This window comes from Anguilla rostrata, chromosome 10 (assembly GCF_018555375.3).
Source record: "Anguilla rostrata isolate EN2019 chromosome 10, ASM1855537v3, whole genome shotgun sequence".
NCBI classification, from domain to species: domain Eukaryota; kingdom Metazoa; phylum Chordata; class Actinopteri; order Anguilliformes; family Anguillidae; genus Anguilla; species Anguilla rostrata.
The window spans coordinates 35,937,934-35,961,437 of record NC_057942.1 but is presented as its reverse complement, the minus strand read 5'-3'; the positions used below and the strand labels follow the sequence as shown (position 1 = coordinate 35,961,437).

The window sequence follows — 23,504 nt, the reverse complement described above, 5'->3', positions numbered from 1 at the left end:
TTACCGCGTTTGACTACTGTTTCTGTCTTCGTTTATTATAAAGATTATTTTCCGCACTTGGATCCCAGTCTGTTTCATTACAGTAATACACTGGCTGAACACATATACAGAATAGTTCTTATTGGCAAAGAATAAGATTATTCTTTTTAGTTATTATCAGGGGTTAAACTGAGAAACAGACAGTTTACAGGAATCAGCCCAGTCGTTTAGATGGGATGGACAGGCTGGAAAGAAGTACTTGAGTAGGAATTGCCATGGCATTTTAAATGGTATGCAAGTTCCCAACATGGTAAAATGTCAATTACTGTCATGTTCTCTGTATAGCTTCTAATTTATGCTGGTAAAATGAAAGGGCAGTTCTGAATGTCCAGCATGGCAAGAAGATCCAGTCTTATTGGAGATTGAAAATTCTTATGCTAGATTCAAAAATGATCCTAAATTCTTACATACTCCCTTTATTTTGTAGGTTTTCTGACATTAAGCATTGTTTGCTTTTCATATTGTTCCTTTTTTCTTTCCATTTTTTTTAGTGCCAAGATTGAACGGGAGATGGATTTACTGCTGTGGATAATTTCCAGGGAAAACATCCTGAAGAAGCAGAGCTTTAAATCTGATGCCATTTAGAGGTCTCCCACTACCCCTCGTGGTTTGGACGAGCATGATACTACTTATCACAAATATATCCCACTCCACCCAGTAAATTACATGGTTGTGTTCCAGCATCAATGCATCCAGTAATTTTCTGTTTTCATCTGCCATGGACAGGGTCATTTAGACATCCAGTAAATTTCAGAAGTCCAGCTGGTGCACTGCCAGTGGGCCTGACTCCCATGTATAACCCATATGTTGTTGCTTTGGAATATGAAAAAAGACCTGCCTTTTCCCTTGTGTGACACTACCCATGCCAAATGTTACTGTGGGAAGTCATGGAAAGGCTTAGAGATTGTAAAATAATTTAGAGAGGTGACATTTTTTTGGTCTTCTATATTTTCTGGCTGATAAGGCAGTTGAACAAAAACATGTATATTCTTGTATATTCTGTGTGTGTGTGAGCGTGTGTGTCTGTGTGTGCGTAGGTGTGTGTGCGTGTGCATATGTGCGTTTCAAATTTATGTTTGCATTCCCTTTAGTTTCACAATTAATACCGTAATTATGGATGTATAGGTCCAGTAAGGACCATACAAGCACATCTGTTCTTCCAGAAAATCAGTGTGATTAGTCATATCATTGACAACAGTGTGTTTGAGAATGAATGCCATTGCTGACGCAGGTTTTTGAGGTTTAAACTACTTGCCTGCTTATGTATAGTTTCTGTTTTAACCTGTAGAGGGAGCTAGCATCAAACTATAACTACGAACGTGGTTCCAGTGTTTACTTTTCTTCAGTATAGTGTGTGTTTATTGTTTAGTTACTTCAGCATATTCAAGGAAAAAGGGAACATGTAAAAACAAATATAGCATTTATTCAGTTCCATTACTGTAGTTCATTGCATAAATATTTTTCTTCAACCATGCTATTTTAACTTCCTGTCAGTTGATAAGATAAAGAAGCAACTGTATATCAGCTTTGCAAGCATTGTTAAAATGACATTCATATATATATATATATATATATCCCTTCCATGTTATGCAATTAATTTCCAAATTTTTCATAACCTATAGGTCACAGGTTCTATTCCCAGATACTGTAGGTCACTGCCGTTGTACCCTTGAGCATGGTACTTAACCTGCATTGCTTCAGTATATATCCAGCTGAATAAATGGATGCAATGTAAATGCTATGTAAAAGTTGTGTATGTCACTCTGGATAAGAATTGCTACATTGCTTTTAGAAGTGGTGCTGGTGGGCCACTAGGGGGTGATCTTCCCTCCGCTGCAACTGAGCCACAGAGCAGTGATGGGGACACTGGTGTAGGAGATAATATGCAAGTGTAATTGGTGGATTACCTCTGACAGGTAGTTTGTATTTAGACTGTGTGGTGCAAAGTACAGTACAGTACCACAGAGAGAAGTGCTCTTGTATCATTCCCCCCACCCTCCAGAGATCTTCCCAAGGAACACTCTTTCACTCTTTTTTCATCTTCACACTGCTTATAGCTGGGCTGACTCAAAGGATGGTTTTAGCATTTTAAAGTTAGCGCTTGCAGAGCCACCTGCTCCAGAGGAGGCCACAGTGTTGTGAAGTCTTATGGGAAAGAGATGGATTTCCCAGCCCCATTCCTTTGGGTAAACTAGCACAGTCTTTAACATTGATTAGGGAAACAGTCCAAGCATATGGCATTTACATTATCTGCGGAATAATTACGAAGGTCAGACATTTGAAACTGAAATGTAAGCAAAAATGCCAAGAAAATCTAAATAGAGAGATTGGCAACAGCAGCCATGGGGTTGTCAGTTTTCAGACTGCTGATTTTAGTTTTAGTTTTTATTAATGTTATTGTTAATCCTAGTTTATGAAAACATTAAATGAAAATAGAAGATACATTTTCAAAAAATTTCAAACTGTAAACAAAATGAATATTGCATTGAATGTAAATGCAAACTCAAAGCGAACATGCCGCAAATCTCAAGCGGTGCTGTCTCACCGTCATACATTCTCAGGAGTAATAAATAATACATGTTCTTTCATCAGAAAAAGACATAGATATTATGATCCAGAAATGTATTGTTTTTTAATCTGTAATATCATTATTTTATATAATAAAACTAAATAAGTCTGAAATATTGCAGTGCATATATATATATATATATATATATAACATTTTTTTCCACACTTGAAACAGCTAGGTCGGAAAGTTCTATTTTCTTCCATGAAGTCTATAAACAGCTGTAACCATCATTTGGCTCACCAAGACAACACTGTGGTTGGCAGGGGCACAGTAAATGCCTTGATATTCCCTGATTGGCTGGCAGACTATCCTTAACTGCACAAACTATATCAATAAGTTCACAAAGGTACCAGTACCAGGAGCTAAAAGCAGGAAGCCACACTATTAGCATTTAGCTGCTGATACATTACTGTAGTTGTTCACTTGTTCACCTATAGAGCTTCTTATAATTGAGATACACATAGTATCCTGGAGAAAAGATGAGCAAAACATGTATATGTCTGGGGGGGTGGGTAGCCTTAAAAATGAGTGCTTTTTTATATGCTTTTGTGTAGCACCTGGAGGATCAAAGATCACACCAAGCACTTGAAAATCCGGGTGTAATCGGACTGATGTGGGGCAGCGATTCCTTTCTAACATGAGCTCTGGGGTGGCTTATACCTTGAAGGGAGCTCGATATGCACCTGAGAATGAAAGCCGGTGTTGCTTTTCAGTCCCCAAATCCCAGCCTCCGGGCCTCCATTTCACATGCAGGCAGAGAGCGACGGCAGCAGGTGACGCTCTGACATTCGGCCTTTGGCAATACCAGCAGGGCTTTGATGAATGGCTTGTTTATGCGCAGTGCGCTGCTTGTAAATGAAGCCCGCATGCCACCATATCCAAGTGGATTTGGGGCTTTTTAACCCCCCTCCTCCACGGCAGCCGTTGTTGACGGTCCGTCTTATTAGGGAAGAGTGAGTGTGTGTCGATGAATATTAAGATGGTGTAATCCAGGGGATTTGATCGTTTGTTCTGGTGTTTTTTTTTCCCCTGAACATCCAGTATTGAATTTAAGCAAAGATTATTTGCTTGCAGTGCTTGCACATCATCACTAGTTATATGATCACTGCAATTATACATTTTATATATATATATATATATATATATAGTAGATTTGCGGTGGAAACTGACTCGATTGACTTTAATTGACTAGATTAAAGGAATTCCCATAAAAAGACAATGATGCATCACAAACTTATCTTAAAACTAATTATTTATGTCTGCTGATAAATTTATTCCTGAAGGAGTGTGTTTCACACTTCCGCACCCCTGGATAAGGGACCTTCTTCTGAAGGTAAATGAGCAACCTTGGCCATAGCTGGGGTGTTCTGGACAGGTACTCATTTTGCATTGAGTCAGAGATTCAATGTGAAGCTAGTTTTTACTGATGCAAAAAAGATACTGTACGTGGACCACTACCAATATGTAAACGAATATGGCCTTTACTAGGCTATGCACATTGGATTGCAGTGGGTGTATTTTTAAAACTCTTCGAAAATGTTTTGTATTATTTTGATGTTATTGTCATTGGTCAGGTATATATCAGAAAGAAAAAAAATCACTTATGTGACGAGATCAAATTGCAGTAACATTAAAATGTGTTCTATAACTTTTGGAAGTTCCACTTCATTGGAAGAATTGCAAGACCTTCAGTGCAGCTGTAATTGGAAAAAAAAAGTTTTACTTCGATTCTGTTGATGCGCGTTGTGTGCATAGTGCGTAAACATTCGATAAAAAATGTGTATGGTTATTCATTTTTAACATGTTTTTTAACACATCAACTTCAATTACATTGTATGCGGTGGGAAATTATATTTCCAGAGAGCTCAATGATTTAATTGAAATTATTTAATTATTTGAAAGACATCTACGTTTTGTGCAAGGTAGAATATGGTCGGAGGTGAAGTTCTTCACGAAGTCACAATCTCTCCTTTTGTTATACTACTAATAGTATTGCATGAATACATTTTGATATTTTCCCCAAAGACAAACAATGACGTCTCCGCTGTGCTTTTATTGTTGTGTTCTCGTTTTGTTTTCACTCTACTAGTTACACAAAATTTTATGAGTCCCGCATAGTGTAGATAGCCTGGTGGTAGAGCGCAGTTATATTTTTAGCACAGGGTAGGAAAATGGATCTTTAAAGTTGGGTTGCGCGGTGTTTTGTGACACTTGGAAGTCCACCTCATCTCAGCACAGAGGTATACTATCAAACACCGGTCTAGTTACTAACAAGAACATATGCATTTTCCAGAAGTACTTTAGGTCGTGAATGGCAGTTATCACTCTTGTAAACCTATTATTTGTGCGCGATTTACAGCATGACCGTCGAGGCGATGCTGGGGTAGAATGATAAACATAGGGGGCAGTGAGACCCAGTGGCATTTTTCATATAACGAACACCCCCATCAGGACAGGGGAATACGGTCGACTTCGTTTCTATTTCTAGAGTGAGCTGATTCAGACACGGAGAGCGTCCAACTTGGAATGACAATTCTAGAGCCACACTCCAGAGGACAAAAAGGGGCTTAAAGGAAACTGAAATAAAACAAAAACGGTAAAATGGATAATAACTTACAAGAAGATGGTGACAGGATCGAGTCCGAGATTTCTATCACAGAGTCACAGGATGACCCATCTGGGGAAGATGTTAACGACGAGGAAGATGAGGTCGAGGAGCTCCGCAACAGGTAGGCTAATTGAAATATTTTCACTGTCGAACTAGCTCGCCAATTTACAAATTAGTAAATTGATTTGACTAATTTACTAATTTGTAGTTTACGACTATGAAACCTCTTTTCTGTTTCTGTTGCTTGATTAGAAAGTGTTGGGTGTACACCTAAGGGATGGTAGCAGTTGATAAAAACAGGGTATGTCGGGGTTCGAATATTAAAGCCTTGCACAGAAAGATGGTTTGAATCCTGAGACATGTTGTTATGGTTGTGCAGTGAAACATGCGTTGTTAAACCTGAATCAATTGTTAAGGCAATTTGGCCTTATATAAATGTAAAATGGTTCAATACAACTGTGTAATGGGGAAGATATTGAAATAAGACACTTTTTATTTTATCTTTATTAAACGGAGGCTTCGCTTGTGCAAGTGGTAGTGGAATTGTGATTGAATACATGCAAATGGCTCATTTCAATATATATCTAGGTCCCTATATATGCAAAACAATGCATTGTGATGGATATGATACACTGTGTGGTGTCATCCTGTAGGTTTTTAGACCAACCTAGTAAACTTTTAAATATTAAAAGTAGTGAACTACGATTATTAATATGTGCATGCACTCAGCTGCTGTCCTTACTTGTGTTTTGTAGGACGATCTATGTGTACATTGTGGAATCCATTACTAGGATTAGAGTAATGGGGAAATGCTTTTCTCAGACATAACAGATTTGAATACAAGGCCCTCGAAAGACAAGCCGATCTCACTCAGTAGAGCAGCACACTCACTGAGAGAATATCCATTTCCATAGCCTGTCCATCCATGAAAGCAAACTAGCTGCTCCTGCAGTTCAGTGGAAAGTGAGAACCATGATTAAATGCTCTACGTTCAAGTGGTTTTGATGAGAAAGGAGAGAAGAGATACAGCGTGGTGGTGATGGTTCTGAACAACAGAAACGTGACGAGGGGCAGATGGTAAAAAGTGTGAGAGGGGTACATTGCACACAGCCTTAATAATGTTATTTAATATCACATGCATTTAGGCCTTCCAGCGCACTGTGTTAACCTTTCATAATTCAGATCACTTACAAGCCCTGCCAGTTAAGTCTAGCATCTATGGGTCATTACTTAACCACTCACCCCCACCTGTTTACAACAGTTACCAAGCTTTCAGTTTTTTGAAACCTGCTGTGGTGCAATCAATCTCATGCTAGGAACTACATTACCACATTTTCAGTCTCCTCATTACTCTTTCTGAGTTAAAGTTTTTAATGGGTAGGCCAATGGAAATCAAAATATAGGTAAATATTGTGCCAGAAATTGCAGAAGTTGCAAACCAGATTAATACCCTGTGGGTGCCTGACATATCTGCAGCTAATGCAGCATTAGTCAGCGTGCCTTGCTTCAGGTGGGATCAAGCCAATTGTACCTTTTTTATGTATGCTGGTCCCATCTGGTGTGTGTAAGGAGTGTCTTTACTGACTGCTCCAAAATGTAGTTTATGTTTTCCCTCCGATATATGCAAGCCTGTGATGTCCCTGCTATATCGCCTGTACCTACAGAGAACCCTGCAGACCAAGTCCACACTTAGTACTTGCCTGTGACTATGACTAAATTATTTACTCAGGCACCTACAAGAATAGTAGTCTCTTAACTTTAAAAATAATATTTGTAGTTAAATGACTCTTATTTAAAGGGCAAAAAAACAAAAATAAAATCAGTTGTACAGTACTCTGTCATGAGATAAATTATGAAACTACTAAAAATTCCAAGGTATCATCTCTTCTTAAATTCCTACATAGGAATTGGACCTTCCCAGGTTGTAACTGTAAATCACTGGCTGATTTATGCAAGTACAATTATGAAAGTACAATAAATCCATCTTTAATCCAACAGTACATATTTAAAAGCTGGTTCATCCAGCAGTTCCCTGGATGAACCGTGGCACGCTACCCTAATAAAAAATTAAACCATTGCCATTAACCTGCTCTCTCCTTCTGTTGCTTTTGTTGCAGTTTAAAGCAGATAGTGCAGGATGAATCTGTAAAGCCAAAGCTCCAGTGTGTCATGATGGACCCCTCCTTCTCCATGGTGACAGTGCAGAGCGAGGACAGTGGGATTGTGTGGGAGACGGCCTCCAGTCGCTGCTCCACCCCCTGGGCCTCTGAAGCCAGCTCCACGTCAGAGGCCTACAGCCTGGAGGGCTCTGGAACTCAGGGAAAAATTGTGATCATCATGGACGAGGACAAAATCATCAGGAAAAGGAAAAAAAAGAGCGGCAGAGGCAAGCTTGGAGAAAGATTGAAAAGGCCATCTTCCAGAAATTTCCCAGGTGGAAACGAAAGACCATTGATGACGGAGGTTTCTGTGCCTAATGTAAGACCTGCAAACACAGATGAAAATGGTGAGTCGAAAATGGATAAAGAACAGGAGTTATTTAGCCTTGTCTCTGAGGGCTATGAGATACTTAACATTGTAGTACCTTCAAGACTTCCTACAGTCGATGAAGAGGACAGCACTGAACTGGCAGATAACTTATCTTACTTGGAGGAGAACCCAAGGATTAAATCAACTCCAAAATATGAACAAACACAAGAAGAAACACAAGCAATGGAAAGCAGTGCTAACATTATTCAAATAGAAGACAACGGCCAGGTAATAATACAAGTGGAAACCGTTAATGTTGAGCCCTCTATCCCTGCCTCTACTGAGGACACAGCTGATAAAAAGAAGGATGGAACCACTGACATGGATTATTTTGAGAAATTTACATTGTTGGATGAGCATATTCCGGGTGAAAGTGTCGACGCAGAGGAGAAACTGGAAATGAGTGAAACTGAAGCAAACAAAACTTCCCAAAATCACGAGAAAGCTGCCGATGGCCTGTCTGATGACACCTTTGTTTTTGTTACTGACGTTGAAATAGCGAGCGAGCATCTCGATGAAGTGTTTTATGGCAGTGGACGCGATGACGAACATGACGTCAACAGGCAATTTGAGAATGAGGAAGAAGACAGTGTAGACGAGAGAGAACCCTCAAAATGTCCTGTGAAGGAGAGTGGTTCAGCCTTGTTTGGCAGTGAAGAGACTATTCTTACACCAATTTTCCTGCCCTCGGGACCACCCAAAATCATAGATCCCATTCTTCTTGAGGAGCCGCCTGCAATGTCATTCCACTACACAGATCTCTACGAGGATGCGGTGGGTGTTAGAAAGAAGGAGGAGGAATTTTCGGACGTGGAGAGTGTGGTCTCTGAGAAGTCTTTCCAAAGACGGCTGTCTGACTCTGACGATGCAAGCGGGTATTTGGAAAAGTTTATTTTGAAAGACGAGACTCCTGTGACTGAGGAAGTGCCTGTTGCAGATGATCCTCCTGAAGGGGGCAGATTGATATGGTCACAAAGCGAATTTGAGCTCACGGGCTGCCTAACGCGTGTAGAGGAAGAGGATGATATTAAGGAGGAAAAAGAAAAGGGAGAAAGTACAGAAAGTTTTAGGAGAAGCCCAAGTCCACGTGAAGTCTGTGAGTCAGTCAACAAGATGTCGGAGGACAAAACCGAAGATTCAGAGATGGCTATTCAGCAGGAGGAAGTAGACATGACAGGGAGAAAGAGTCCAGAGGTGTGTGATGTTGAAAAACCAGTTGAGGATAAGGAGAAAGAGATTGAGAGCACTCAGCCTTCAGATCGTCTGGCAGAGAAGGAAATAGAATTTCAACCTGAAGAAATATCTGAGAAAAAAGCCAGTGTTAAGGAAACTGTCACAGATACAACAGAAGGACTAGAGGTAGCTATAAGTCCTGAAACCATATGTGAGGAAATAGCCCCCAGCAAAGAAGAAAATCTGATAAAATCTGATGAAGCTGCAGTAGATCAGGAGACTGAAATTATGGATCAAGAAATAGCCCCTGAAATTATAGTCGTAACATCTGAAGAAACATGTGAACAAATAGCCAGTGGCAGGGAATCTGTAGAAGATACAAACAAGGAATCAGGTATAGCTCACTGTCTCGAAAGCGCAGTCCCAGACACTGATGGAATTAACAGAACTAAAGGGGAGGCTATAGATCAGGAGGTTGCAATTATGCAGCAAGAAATAGTCCCTGACTTGACAATTGTTAAGCCAGAAGAGACCTGCGAGGAAGTAGTCACTGATGAGGAAATTGCCAAAGAAAAGGTGGAAGAATCAGTAAATATTGAGAGGAGTGAAAGTGTACATGAGGAAATTGTCACTGACAGTGAAACTATTCAGATAGAAGCAGTCACTGATGAGGAAATTGCCAAAGAAAAGGAGGAAGAATCAATAGATTTTGAGAGGAGTCAAAGTGTACATGAGGAAATTGTCACTGACAGTGAAAATATTCAAATTAAAACAGTCACTGATGAGGAAATTGCCAAAGAAAAAGAGGAAGAGTCCGTAGATGTTAAAAAGAGTGAAAGTGTACGTGAGGAAACTGTCACTGACAGTGAAAATATTCAAATTAAAACAGTCACTGATGAGGAAATTGCCAAAGAAAAAGAGGAAGAGTCCGTAGATGTTAAAAAGAGTGAAAGTGTACGTGAGGAAACTGTCACTGACAGTGAAAATATTCAAATAGAAGCAGTCACTGACGAGGAAATTGCCAAAGAAAAGGTGGAGGAATCAGTGGATGTTGAGAGGAGTGAAAGTGTACATGAGGAAATTGTCACTGGCAGTGAAAATATTCAAATAGAAGCAGTCACTGACAAGGAAATTGTCAAAGAAAAGGTGGAAGAATCAGTAGATGTTGAGAGGAGTGAAAGTGTACACAAGGAAATCGTCACTGACAGTGAAAATATTCAAATAGAAGCAGTCACCGACAAGGAAATTGCCAAAGAAAGGGTGGAAGAATCAGTAGATGTTAAGAGGGCTGAAAGTGTACACAAGGAAATTGTCACTGACAGTGAAAATATTCAAATGAGAGCTGAACAAGAACATGTAGATCAGGAAGCTGAAGCAACAGATGTAGTTGTGGAACCTGATGAAAAGATCAAAACTGAAAGTGAGGAGCCAGAATGCTTATCACATGAAATAATCTCTGTCAGTGACATTTCAAGAGGTGATACAACTGCTGCAGATGTGGAGAGCAAGGATGAAGTTAATTTAAAAAATGAACCTCCAGAAGATATTTGTGTAGTCACAACAGAGGAGGAGGTTAAAGAAAAGCACCCAGTTTCAGCAATAGAAGCAAGAGAGGACCTGGTTGAACAGGATGTCTCAATGTCAGAAACTGAACAGACATCCAAGGTAGAACCTCAGTTTCCACACAGAACATCTAAAGATGGCAACACTTATTTGATCAAAGAGGAAGAGGAGGCCATTTTGCCGGAGGACAATGGGCTCCTGTTTCTTGATGATGGGAGGAATTCTACTGAAGCAGTGGGAGAAGCACAGAAAGCTCAAATTCATAGGGGAACAGACAGAGAGCTTCTAAATATTCATGAGTGGCACAGAGATAATCAGTTAAAACCCGATTCAGGACTCGCTGAAAACAGAGAGAGGATATTGCTTAGGCTGTCCCCATTGGTTATGGCTGAAGCAGTGGAGGAAGAAGAAGGGGAGGAGGAGGAAGGCCTGAGGCCTCCGCTCAGGAGTTTCTCCCCTCAGGAGGACCTGTCTGCCTTTGGCCATGAGGCCATGCTCTCAGCACCTGAGCCGTTCCAGTTTCTACACCATGACGAGGAAGTGGCCGCAGAACTGGATTATGATATCATCACCCAGCAAGAGGCAAGCGAGCTTCCAAAACTGGAGACTGAAGTAGTCAAAGAGACAGAATCCCCAGAACTTCCCGATGAAGCCCTTGATTCCATGCAAGAGGTCGATAGAGATCAAGGGCTCGAGGCAGACTATGAAATCATTGAATCCTTGGATGGAATCCCCCTGTCTGAGGCTGAAATGGTCAAAACCGATTTGAAAAGAGAAAGCTTAAACACCTTCTGTTTGGTCTGCCGGTGCCCAATTTCAGCTGAGGATAAACTTTCTGGTGAACATCAGGACCATGAAGTCACGACTGTGGAAAAGGCGTATGAGGAAATAAGGGTAAGAGTCTTATTAATTTCTTAATTTCTTGAAGAGTCTTCATTTTCATGGCATGGGCTGCAGGGTGCTGGATTCTTGATACTGGGCCCAGCGCATTACCAGTGATTAGAACAGCTCTAACATAATCAATATTATATAAATCTTTGAATACATTATAAGTTGTATTGTGTATTTGACAATAATAAATTATAATAAATAATGTATCATTGATTTTTTTTTATCCAGTCAAAAGCAAAGAGCATCCTGGGTAAATGCTAGTCAAATGGCATCCAAGCACTTGTAATTTGCTGCCATCATTTCCTTAATATTGTACATCACAGTTATTGCCTCTGGCGTAGTGGCCAATTATTTTCAGCTTCTGTGGAGCATGCTATGAAGATCATTAGTCAGATGTGCAGGACTCTTGTTTCTTTTTTACTGCAGTTCAGTAAAAATGGATCAAACTATGTTTGGTATATATCACTACAATAATAACACAAGGCACAACATAGGCATTTAATGAAATGGGGTGAATTTTTTTCTCTCTATCATTTTAATGTGACAAACTGAAAGATGGTCAGAAGATGTGCTACGCAAGGTCACACTCTGTTTACCCAGTAGACAGTTTCCACAGGCCTTTAGTACTACTGCCCAGAACACACTGTACAGCGTTTCCCACACTGGGAGCTGTGTCATCATCCTCTGCTTTGATCTGTGGAAAAAGTCATCTGTGACATCATTTTATGTCCATGACTGACATCTGATCTGCCTCCACTGTCTCCCGGGTGCCAGCATTTGAAGCACACTTATCTGCCATCAAGTTCAGAAGTGTACTTCTCTAGACAGACTGTGTGGATGCCTTTCTCTTTCCTTTATTTATCTCTTTCCTGGTAGCACTAATTTCACTGCGCCTGATCAAATTATATTAAAAAGTGCCTCAGGACAAAATGTGCGTAATTTCCACGATTCATTTTTATTTAATCAGGCGATTCATTTGTGATTCCATTTTTCAATTATATTAACTTAAATGGAGGAGAAGAAAGCAATATTATGGCACCCAATCTGCTGATTTGGCTTTCAGGATGTGAAAATGAAATATAGAACATGGAATGTTAACTGAACAGAAAATATATTTGCTTGCTGCCTTCTCTCATCAAATAGCTGTATTGAGTGAATTCATGTTCTCTAGAATGTGAAAACACAAGCAGCCACTTTAAAGAACTCAGTAGTTCAATGAACAATCCACTAACATGGAAGTGTGGCACCAAAATTGTGCATTTTAAAGAGGAATAAGGTTGTCAGGGACAACTCAGAATGGCTCAGCATCTGTCATGACATTCTACCATTAGATATTCCGAATGTTAGCTTTTTCCAAATGTGAGTGACAGAGTATGTTGGGGAAAATGTCCTTTGTAGACCGTGAGCGAGAGACTGTCGGTGGGAGCTTCCCTGCATGTTGCTTGCCTAGCTTACAGTACGAGAGAGAAGGGAGTGAAGTGGCCAGTTGGTGTCCTCTCCTCTGCCCAAAATAGTTATAAATTCCCAGCCTCCCGCCTGGGGCTGCTGACGGCTAACCACACACCTCTGTGTGGAGCTTTCTTTCCTCTCCATTGTGGTAAATGGACTGCATTTATATAGCACATTTTCCAGCACCAACTGCACAAAACACTTTACAATGAATGCCTCTCATTCACCCATTCACACACCACCGGCTATCAAGGCAGCCATGCAAGGTGCAAACCAGCTCGTTGGGAGCAATCGGGGGGTTAGGTGTCTTGCTCAAGGACACTACGACACAATCAGAAGACTGGGGCCCAAACCGACAACCTTCCGATTCCCAGATGACAGCTCTGCCTCCTGAGCTAATGTCGCCCCCATTATGGAAATTCTAGCACCGCTGTAATGCCTGTTGAACCTAACAAACTGTTTGTTTTTCCCTTGGAGTCACAGATAGAAATGTAATTCTGAAATCTATTTCAGTGCGCCTGCATGGACATTTCTGTCACCATTGAAGCCGCTGGCTCGGTAGTGTGTGCACAGAACAGCTGTGGAAGGAACGGCAGGAAATATCAAAGATGGCATGCCTTATCCGCCTAATGCTCTGGAAATAATTTTGTGCTTTTATAAGATTTACGGCCTGATTTCTAAAGACCTTAAGCATGTGCAAAACCATATTGCATTGATGTTAATGTTATAAAACCTATAACATTACCAATGATTGGTAAAGGTATTTATATTGCACGAGTCGTTGTTTGTGTTATTAGTTTTGCCTGTGCTAAAAAGGTTTTGCACCTGCTAATGGTCTCAGTTAATCAGACCCTTAATGTTTACTTGGATATCAGCTGGATTTGGTTTCTCAATGGCTTCAGACATTGATTTTCCCTTCAAATAACAAGATGTATCAGTTCAAATAAAAAGTATTTTCAGACAATTGAATGATATTCTACATGTTTTTCAGAATAAACTGAGTGAGCGTATTTCCGTCTTGCAAGAAAGATCAGAAAATGTTACCGACCTGGTGTCGGAACTCGAATTGGCATACAATTCAGTAGAGGTAAGAGAAGTGATTATGCATTTCTGTCCTAGGCATGCTATGTGGCAACAAATCACCTTGCACTACCATCTTAAAGGATGCATGTGTTAGGCAATTGAATTGATACACTGATATCAAAGTTGGTACAGATATTTATATTTGACATCCCCTGCACGCTGGCTTTTTAAAGCTCATGGGACAGGCCTGTATTACATCACAAGGCTGATCATCGCTGGTTAAAAATAGGCGATCGTTTGGAATGTCAGGCCTGTCTTACCATCTAATGTGTCACTTCAGTTTCATGGGCCTTGTGAGTTTATTACATTGAACCTTGAAAGAGTAGGTTTTTTGGAATGTTTTGTTTTTTCAAAATTCTAATGGTTGGTGTTCTAGAACTTTATTTTAAAAAAACCTTTATTTAAATGCCAAGAAACCTGTGGCTAGCAACAGGATCTATTACCAGTAGTGATTGTTACATCAGCAATAGAATGTTCAGTTAAGAACATTCTCATCACATATTTGTTATTCGTACACCATAAAAGGATGAAGGGTTACAGTTATAGCACTTTTTCTTATTAATGCAGGATCACTGCAAAACCAGCGAGCAGCGTCTGGATGAGCAGAACGATGAGATCATGAAGATGGTGATGGATCAGTACAACGAGATGTCCCAGAACATGGAGGAGGAGAAGAAGGCAAAGCTGGAGCAGCTCTACGATCGGATCGTCTCTTTCCAGGAGAGCATCGACTCGGCCAAGGAGGCCCTGGAAAAGTCCACCAAGGAGATCGAGGAGACGGATCCACTCACACTTGAGACTGTGAGTCCAATATATTGTCTTTATTTGATAACTGAAACACAGAGCTTTCTAGGCATATCGCTGCAGTACTAGTGTGTGTTGTTCAGGACAGGGTGCAGTCCTGCTGCTATCATGATATCTATGGTATCAGACAGCTGGTCTCACAAGAGCCATGCAAACCACAATTTAATCCCTTTTCCATTATCCTGGAGCAGTCTCAGCTTCATAACACAATAGTTTCGATCAGGATTAAATTGGTTAAATTGACCATTAATTAATTGGGGCAGAAAATTACCTTTTGTAGAAGTGGAGGTATGTAACTCTAGCTCGAATAAGTATTTACAGAGTTTTTTCAGCTGCTGGGGTTACTGGACCTGCCATGACATTTTACTCCCTTTTCTCCAGCAACCCAGTTTTAATGTCAGCCATTTTTAGCAACTTCCGTTGCTCAAATAAACCAAAAGTTTGCCATTTCTATTTCAGTTATAAAGGCTTAATGCAAACAAACCAACAGTAAATTAAGAGATGTTTTCCATTAGGTGCCATGCATTAGTATGTTTTCATGTCCATTATGTCTCTCATTGACTGCATAGCCTGATAGTCCCATCATTGTAAGGTACACACGATCATGATGTCATCATGTACCAGTTTTCTCTGCACGATAAATTGGTGTTCATCTAATCTGCGGGCTGTAGGTTCCTTTACCAGCGTCGTCATTTTCCAGAAATCATTTATTTAATCAAATATTTCTCCTTCTTTCCTACCCCCAGTCATCCAAAGACATTAACACGAGGTAACGGAAATGCGTTTGTTATACCCGTCTACTTAATCATAGGAATAATGACTTAGCAAGCCTGATGGGATAGCTTGTCTGAAGTGCATTTTTATGTTATATGCATGTTGTTTTGGTCTGTTGTGTGATATTGCTATAAAAGCAACACAAACAATATTTTATGATGCAGAGATGTCAGTCTGTGTGTATTCTACCTTTCTGGAAGCATGCTTTAATGCTTTAAGTTGGATTTTAATGTACTAACCAAGTAAGGCAGAATGAGGCAGAGCCATTTCTCTGAATGGAAATCATGAAATATGTAAAGTATTTGTAAAATCTGTAAACTGTAGACCTCTCTGTGTTCTTACTGGAGCTAATAACAGCCTCAGTAGCATTTGGTCTCATCAAATCTCATCAGCTTGGCTGTTGGACTACATATTACATATAGCACACAGAAAGTACAGTAATGTTAGAGTTACCATGCACCATCCGGAATTCACAGAGGAAACTACAGGGATGGGACAGGCCTACTATTACGATTAGGATTTTCAGTGACAATATCAGTGTTATGTTGTTATGTTTATATTGTTTTAGGTTGCAAACCTGCATGTTCTTGGGAATGTTTTTAGGAGAGTTTCAATATAATATAATATTCACGAGTGTGTTCAAAGTTACTTTGAGCCTTGGACTAATTTCTAATTAAGCATGTGTTTTCGTGCATTTACAAAAATCTAAGATCCACAGTTGACAACAATACTTGTTTGTTACTGTTACCTTATCTAAAAGGAAATTGCAATTTAAGCAAATGTTTAATTTCTGTGTAATTGATGGCTAACGATATGATTTTTGGACTGGTTTAAGATGATTTTCCTCATCAGTTTTCTAATGGCAATTGTTTCACGTTGTTTGAAATATTGCCTGACACATATACGTGATGTTCATGTGTGTATCACAGCTATATCATCATTTTGTAATAAATGTGTCATATTTTCTTGCTAACACAATCATTTCCCTTGGTGAAATATGTCTAATTAAATAAAAGATAAACAACTCCAAACGGCTTAAATGGAAAAACCAGGAGTTCATAATTCACAAGTCAGCATCTTAAGTTTATTATGCATATGTTACATTGAATGATGTATTATGTATTACTGAATGATGGATATGAAAATGAAAAGATATTTTTGCAATTCTGGGGGTGTCATCTTTTTTTAATTTGAGATGAATTGCAATGCCCTTAATTGTTGTTCTGTGACCTAAGTTATACATCCAAAGGCTTAATTACAAGGTAAAACATACTGAATCTCTCATGTTTCAGTTAACCACAGTGTAACAAAAATCCATCCTTCGTTAAATGAGCAGTTGCTTTGAAGTTTCAAGAGTATTAAGGTTTTGTGAGGGGGGTAGTGATAGGTTTGTGAGGGGGGTATTGATAGGTTTCTGAGAGGGGTATTATAGGTTCTGAGGGTATTATAAGTTTTGGGTCAGTATTGATAGGTTTCTGATGGGGGTAATAGGTTTGTGAGAGGGGTATTGGATAGGATTGTGAGGGGGGTATTTATAGGATTGTGAGGGGGTATTTATAGAATTGTGAGGGGGTATGATAGGTTTGTGTCGGGGGTATTGATAGGTGTGTGAGGGGGGTATTGAGAGGATTGTGAGGGGGGTATTGATAGGATTGTGAGGAGGTGTTGATAGGTTTGCCTGTGTTTATAGCTTGACCACTGCTCTGGATGCTGCTCTATCTTTGGAGCTCACCCCCAGTGCATTCCCCCTGTTTGAAGACTACGCGAAGAGCCCCTCTGGAAATGGCCGAAAGGAACTGAAAGGAATCCCAGGTGAGTGAGTGAATCTCAGGTGAGTGAGTAAATCCCAGGTGAGTGAGGGATAGAGAATCCCAGGTGAGTGCGGAGTAGAGGTTTGTCAGGTCTTCTGAGGATATAAATAGAATTAATTAAAGGACTGTTTTATGACACAATTCATATTGTCTAACTTTTCAGAAAACCCATTTACGAACAAATTTGATTGGTCTGAATTGTCAGTGTTATTTTGTGCTGCTGTGTGCTATTGTAGCTCTTCAGCTTCTTCTGTGTCCCCCAGTCCCTCAGAAGCCCCACCTACAGCCACAGGAGCCCAACTCGGCCACCAGCACCTCCGTCACGGTTTACTGGAAGGTCAACGAGGGTGACATCATCGACTGCTTTCAGGTCTACTGTATGGAGGAGCCTCAAGGAGGTACAGCCACCAGATAAGTTGCAGTAATTGCAATTTCGTATTCCATTCTTGATTTTGCTGCAAACAACCTCTGCAAGCGAGCAAAGACGATAAGGGCAGATCCTTATCTTGATGATAATGCTTTCCTGTTTTCATTTTACAATAATACATTTTCAGAGGTTTCCTACAATGTGAGAGTGTCTCCATTTTATTAAACAGCACAGATCAATGAATCAATGCGTTTGCAAGTCTGCGATAAGAATCTGAATCTCATAATGAGTTAACCTTAATCAAGACTTTTCTGCCGTACAGATAAGTAACTGTTTGCCCTGCAGTAAAACTGTTAATTGAGTTGAAAGCAAATTAATCTCCCCTTTCTGGCTCCCAAGGTTTTTTGTGTTTTACGTTGGTTAAACTTAGCCCCTGAGACCATGTGAATCGAAAAGAAATATGTAATGATAGCACTGTACTCTGTGATTCTGAGTGGGAGAATTTTTATTGCTTTTACACGGCGTTAAATATATTCCCCAAAGTGCTGTGATTTATATTGGATGCGGCCTTCATAGCTTGGCCTCTGCCATCTTTGTTCAGTAGTTAATTAAGTGAGAACACCAGTACTCCGCACGTCACAGTCACTTGACTCCCTCTCAATTGCCTCTCCTGTCCTTAAATAACAGTAGGTGCTGAAGGGTCTCACAAAGACTGGATTCAAGTGTGCAGACTGGATTCATGTGTGCAGACTGGATTCATACGTGCAAACTGGATTCAAGTGTGCAGACTGGATTCATGTGTGCAGACTGGATTCATATGTGCAGACTGGATTCATATGTGCAAATTAGATTCATATGTGCAGACTGGATTCAAGTGTGCAGACTGGATTCATACGTGCAGACTAGATTCATATGTGCAGACTGGATTCATACGAGCAGTTTTACAGCTGTTAAATTATCTCTGAATAATATGTCCCGGTCCCTTTGTTAGAATTGTGATCATAATAACAACATTAAGGGCAAATGCAAGCCATCAGCAGTGCAATTTTGTACAGCGCTTCTCTGTGAAATATGACTTAAGGGTGGGGTAGCTAAAAATACAATCCATCAAAGACCTAAAACATGGTGCAGTGGGAATTCCGGAAGCCTCGTGCTGGTGCTGGTGCACTCCTCAAAAGAATCTTTGTGAATGGTATCCTAAGCAAGCTTCTCCCATTGCAAACGGTGCCTGTGTTTTTTATGAGTGGGATCTTAAGCAAGCCTCTCCCATTGGGAGCGGTGCCTGTATTTTTTGTAAATGGTATCTTAGGCAAGCTTCTCCCATTGGGAGCGTTGTCTGTATTCTTAAATGTCTTTTGACCTTTAACCCCAGCCGTATCTGAGGAGTACAGAGTAACGGTGAAGGAGAGCTACTGCACACTGGAGGACCTGGAAGCAGACAAGTGCTACAAGGTGTGGGTGATGGCTGTCAACTACACAGGCTGCAGCCTGCCAAGTGAGAAGCTGTCCTTCAGAACTGGTGAGTGTACTGCCCTCCACACTCTCATAACCAGTCAGTGTACTGCCTTCCACACCTTCAGAACCAGTGGGTGTGCTGCTGTTCACACCTTCATCAGCTGAATTCTCTATCCGTACACAATTTTCTCTTTTGTAAAGTCACTCAATCAGATTTCAAGTAATGTGTGTGATTCATGATGCATGTTTTTTATTTATGCTTTCTTGTCACACAAACATCTTGAAGTCTTTGTGCACTATGTGTTTTTTTTTGCAGTAATTTTTCCTAGTATGCATGTCATCTCCCCTTTACAGGTTAACCAAATTAAATCACATCTCAATTTCACATTTGTCCCCAGCTGAGATTAGTGCTATAGTTAGCATTTGATGATAGCCGCAGGGTAAAGTACTGCTGGGGCTGAGGGCAGCCCTCACTGCCTTTTACGTGCCTGGCCCTGGGGATCTCCTTCTGCTGCCAAATGGTGGAACCCCAGCATCGAGTGTCGGGGCGCTAACGCGCGGAGGGTACAAGCTGCGGTCTTGTGTTCCAGCACCTTCTGTTCCCGTGATCGACACGGAGAAGTGCACGGTATGCTGGGATTCCGCCATCATACGCTGGAGCCCCACTCACCCAAACGCGGTGGAAAGCTACACCCTGGAGTACTGCCGACAGTACGCCTGCGAGGGGGAGGGGCTTAGGTGGGTCCCGTGACATTGCGCGCACATACACACACACGCATACATATATACACACACACGCACACACACACACACGTACTCACTCCTCTGCAGGAAAAATCAGGAAAAATGAATTTATATGGAGCACTTTGTGCTCCATGCGTATACAAATAATAAAAGCCACAGGAGTGGTGCGTAATTGGATTAACATTGCTCAGGGATATGGAATGGATGCAGTCGGTAGGCATATAGTATTTTTCATTGCACCAGTGACTCCTGCTGGCCGTCCAGGCACCTGTGGCTAGCCCTGAGAAAACGCGTATCAATGGGTCTCTGTGTGTGCGTGGCTTGTGGCTGCTTAAAATTGTATTTAAAAATAATAATAATAGAGGCACACATACATAAATAATATATATGTATATACAGTATATAATGTTTTTGATTTGTACTATATGTACAAGGTTTGATCTGTACACACATTTTCCCATTGTTACTCTATTTAATTTGTACATTGTGTATTGTGAAACAATTTTTTTGCCTTAAATTGCATTCTACTGGGTTCCTAATTTCCAGTATGTTTTTTTTTGTTGCTTCAAGTATTTGTTCTTGCCTACTACCACATGAACTCCTCTGTTCATCCTCAAGGTCTAGACAATCATGTTAAATATGGTGATTCTCACTCTCATCGTCTCCATAATTATCTTGTCCGGGTGCATAATCGTCTTCACCACTTTCCCAGTCATTCTTCTCTCTTGCTCCCCAGAGGGCAAGTGGGAACGTCGTATTGTAAAATCTGTTAGCCTCTCATTTAACCTTGCGTATATTGAGGATATTTCCACCGACCGCGCTGTTGCTTTGGACAGGTCCACATCTGGGATACGGGAGTGCGAGCAGAAAGTTCTGCTGCTCGCAAGCGAGAATTACCTCTTCTACATCAAAGCCGCCAACTCTTTCGGTGCCAGCGAGCAGAGTGAGGCCGCGCTCATCTCCACCAGAGGTGAGGCTCCGGCGAACACCGATCCTTTGAGAGGCGTTATGAGACCACCGCAGCACCCAGGGAAAGTGCTTTGTTGGACACCTGCCCTGTTTGTGCTTTGTTTGTCTGGGTAAACATAAAAAAGATCTTTCTAAAAATACAGTTATTTCAAGTTTGAGTTAAAATAAGATAAACGTGTGGAAAATAATACAAACCGCTGAGCGCTGAGACCAGCCCTGTGTAATACTTCAGCTGAGAAATTCACACGTCATTCTGTGCATTTTTCTCCCAGCACTGCTTCTGTCTTTAAATCCTTCTGGATCAGTCCGTCAGTCTGACAGGCTGGCTTACCCTCTGTCTGGGTGCTGCATGATTGACTGGCCAGTTATTCTCTTTTGCCGTCTGCCTGGGTGGGCGCTGCTTTTCTGAGCCGGTTTGACCTTTGACCCCTGGGCTTGTCCAGGCACCAGGTTCCACCTGCTGCCGGACTCGGCCCCCCCGGCTCTGGAGCTGTCTGAAGACCGGGCCACTGTGTACTACCACGAGGAGGCCTTCAACCAACGGGCCAACATCAATGAGTAAGAGCTCCACTCTGTCGCCATATTACACCGTCCCACCGAAGCCCACCCCCCAGCACTGGGGCTTCTCTGGGGGGGGAGGGGGCAGGTTCAGCTGCTGAAATTTATCCTCCTCCCCCAGGTGCCTGAGTATCCAGGGGGAGCTGTTGCCCCCCCGTGGGTACCACTATTGGGAGACGACGGTGGGCAGCAGCGACGCCTACAGGATCGGTGTGGCGTATCCTGAGACGGCCCGCGACAACCCACTGGGGGAGGACAGCACTTCCTGGTGCATTCACTGTGTTCCCACGGCAACCAGGTGAGACTACCGTCGCTTTACACGTGTTCCACGGCCGCCTGTGGCTTTACATCGCTTTCTGTCAGCAAGACTGGCTGCCATGGCGACAATAGGAAGACCAAATAACTAAATGTATCAGAAGTAAAATGGCCAATGTTTATTTGTTATTTAGACAATGGAAAACAAACTGAAACAATCACTCAGCCAATCAGCCTACAATAAAACTTCCAGATTTGAAAGAGTGACATTTTTAAAATGTGAAAGAGTGGAATTGGATAGAGCATGCAGATGAGCCTAGTGTGTGTTTAGGTGAAGCAATGCAAATGACGCTAACAGCATTCCTGGATTAATTCTGTAGCCTCACAGTACATCACATTTATTTAGCAGATCATGTTATCCAGAGAAACGATTATATAATATAAATAATTATATAAAAGAGGATAAGTACATTCCCCTGAGTTATATTAGCAACACTGTCAGACCTGGCCAACAACAGTCACCCAACCAGAGTGTGTATGCACTGCAGCATCAGGTAGATTATATGCCAGTTGTTGTTGGTATTTTTTTATAAGGTCAGTTATGTTCTCATGTCTTTGAAATCTTGGGGCTTGAATATCTGCTAAAAATATACCCTCAAACATTCACCGTGTGGGGAAGGCTGTTAATCGGATATCTATCAGAGATGTTAAGTAATGTACTCCCCTGTCCATTTGTGACCGTAGCTGCAGGTTCGAGCTCCTCCACGACAATGCGCAGACCGCCATCTTTACGGTGGAGGTGCCCACGAGGATCGGCACCCTGCTGGACTTCATCCGCGGGCGGCTGTCCTTCTTCAACGCCCAGAGCGGGCAGCTCCTGGGGTCGCACTGGCACAGGTTCGCCAGCGGGTGCCAGGCGGTGCTGGCACTGGAGCGGCCTGGCGCCCTGGAGTTGCACATGGTCTCGGAGGTGCCCGAGTTCGCCAAGCACTAACCCGTGCCAGTCTCGCTCTCAGTCGCATCGACCCAAAACACGCACGCACCAACACGTACACCCCATCGTGGGTCGGATCGGAGATGAGAGTCGCTGAAAAACAAGTCAGGAGAAACAAGGAAGAATTTTTTGCTAGTTTGCTATGTTTAGTACTTTAATTATGCTCGTGTGATTGTGATCAGACATTTATGAGTATAGAAATATTGCTTTACTGATTTATCACAGTTGGGTAGTACTGTATCCTTCATTTTTTATGTAGATGCCAGCATAGTGTTTAGCAGTGCAGTGAAGCACTTTCTTTAGCTAAGGTTATGTGCAATGGTTAAGATGGTTCAGGGGAAAAATAAATGTAAATATTTTTAAACAAATATCATTTACAGTGTATTTTATTAAAGATAAGAGGGCTTTCTCACTGTGTTTGAATGCCTCCTCGTTGCATGTTGCATAAGCGGTGAGTGATGGGGGTAGTGAGGTCTTATCGCTCATCCTGTGAATTGACCTATCACACGTTTCCTCAGTTCTGATTTCAGCCATTATTGCTTTCGGAGGGAAAAGTGATTTAAATCGGTTAACATCTGTCAGAGCAGGGTAATGTGGGGCAGCAGCCTCCATCATGGGAGAGCAGACTGAAGGAGACCATCACCCCGAAAAGCAGACTGTCACCCTTTCATCATGTGAGGCTGACAGTGACACAGGCAGCCATTTTTATAGAAGTGACGAAGAGACGATGACGGGTGATGAAAGTTGTTGGGGTATCAATTTGGTGGGTGCTGAGTGAAGAGCTATTAGCTTCTGTGTGTGAGTAATAGCATTATTAGACTATTTGAGACCTCAGAGACTTTGTTATGAGCACTATCTGTTGAGAATAA

General features: G+C 41.4%; 1 protein-coding gene across 1 annotated transcript; it reads left to right on the top strand.

The window, feature by feature from the left end:
- The first annotated feature begins 4,833 nt into the window (after positions 1-4,833).
- cmya5 (cardiomyopathy associated 5) lies at positions 4,834-23,044 on the top strand. The gene is made up of 13 exons (XM_064296763.1): positions 4,834-5,337; positions 7,334-11,375; positions 13,813-13,908; positions 14,472-14,705; positions 15,455-15,477; positions 17,173-17,294; positions 17,557-17,691; positions 19,033-19,179; positions 19,706-19,853; positions 20,696-20,829; positions 21,272-21,386; positions 21,508-21,684; positions 22,386-23,044. Exons 1-13 carry the CDS (start codon positions 5,210-5,212, stop codon positions 22,633-22,635), a joined length of 5,751 nt encoding a protein of 1,916 aa, XP_064152833.1. The 5' UTR covers positions 4,834-5,209; the 3' UTR covers positions 22,636-23,044.
- The last annotated feature ends 460 nt before the right edge of the window (positions 23,045-23,504 follow it).

Bases quoted from the DNA above. Each gene is read 5' to 3' on its own strand.
- cmya5 (XM_064296763.1), top strand. From the start codon at position 5,210: ATGGATAATAACTTACAAGAAGATGGTGACAGGATCGAGTCCGAGATT. The intron at 13,909-14,471 runs GTAAGAGAAGTG...TTATTAATGCAG, and splicing joins TGGCATACAATTCAGTAGAG to GATCACTGCAAAACCAGCGA. The intron at 19,180-19,705 runs GTGAGTGTACTG...CTTGTGTTCCAG, and splicing joins GAAGCTGTCCTTCAGAACTG to CACCTTCTGTTCCCGTGATC.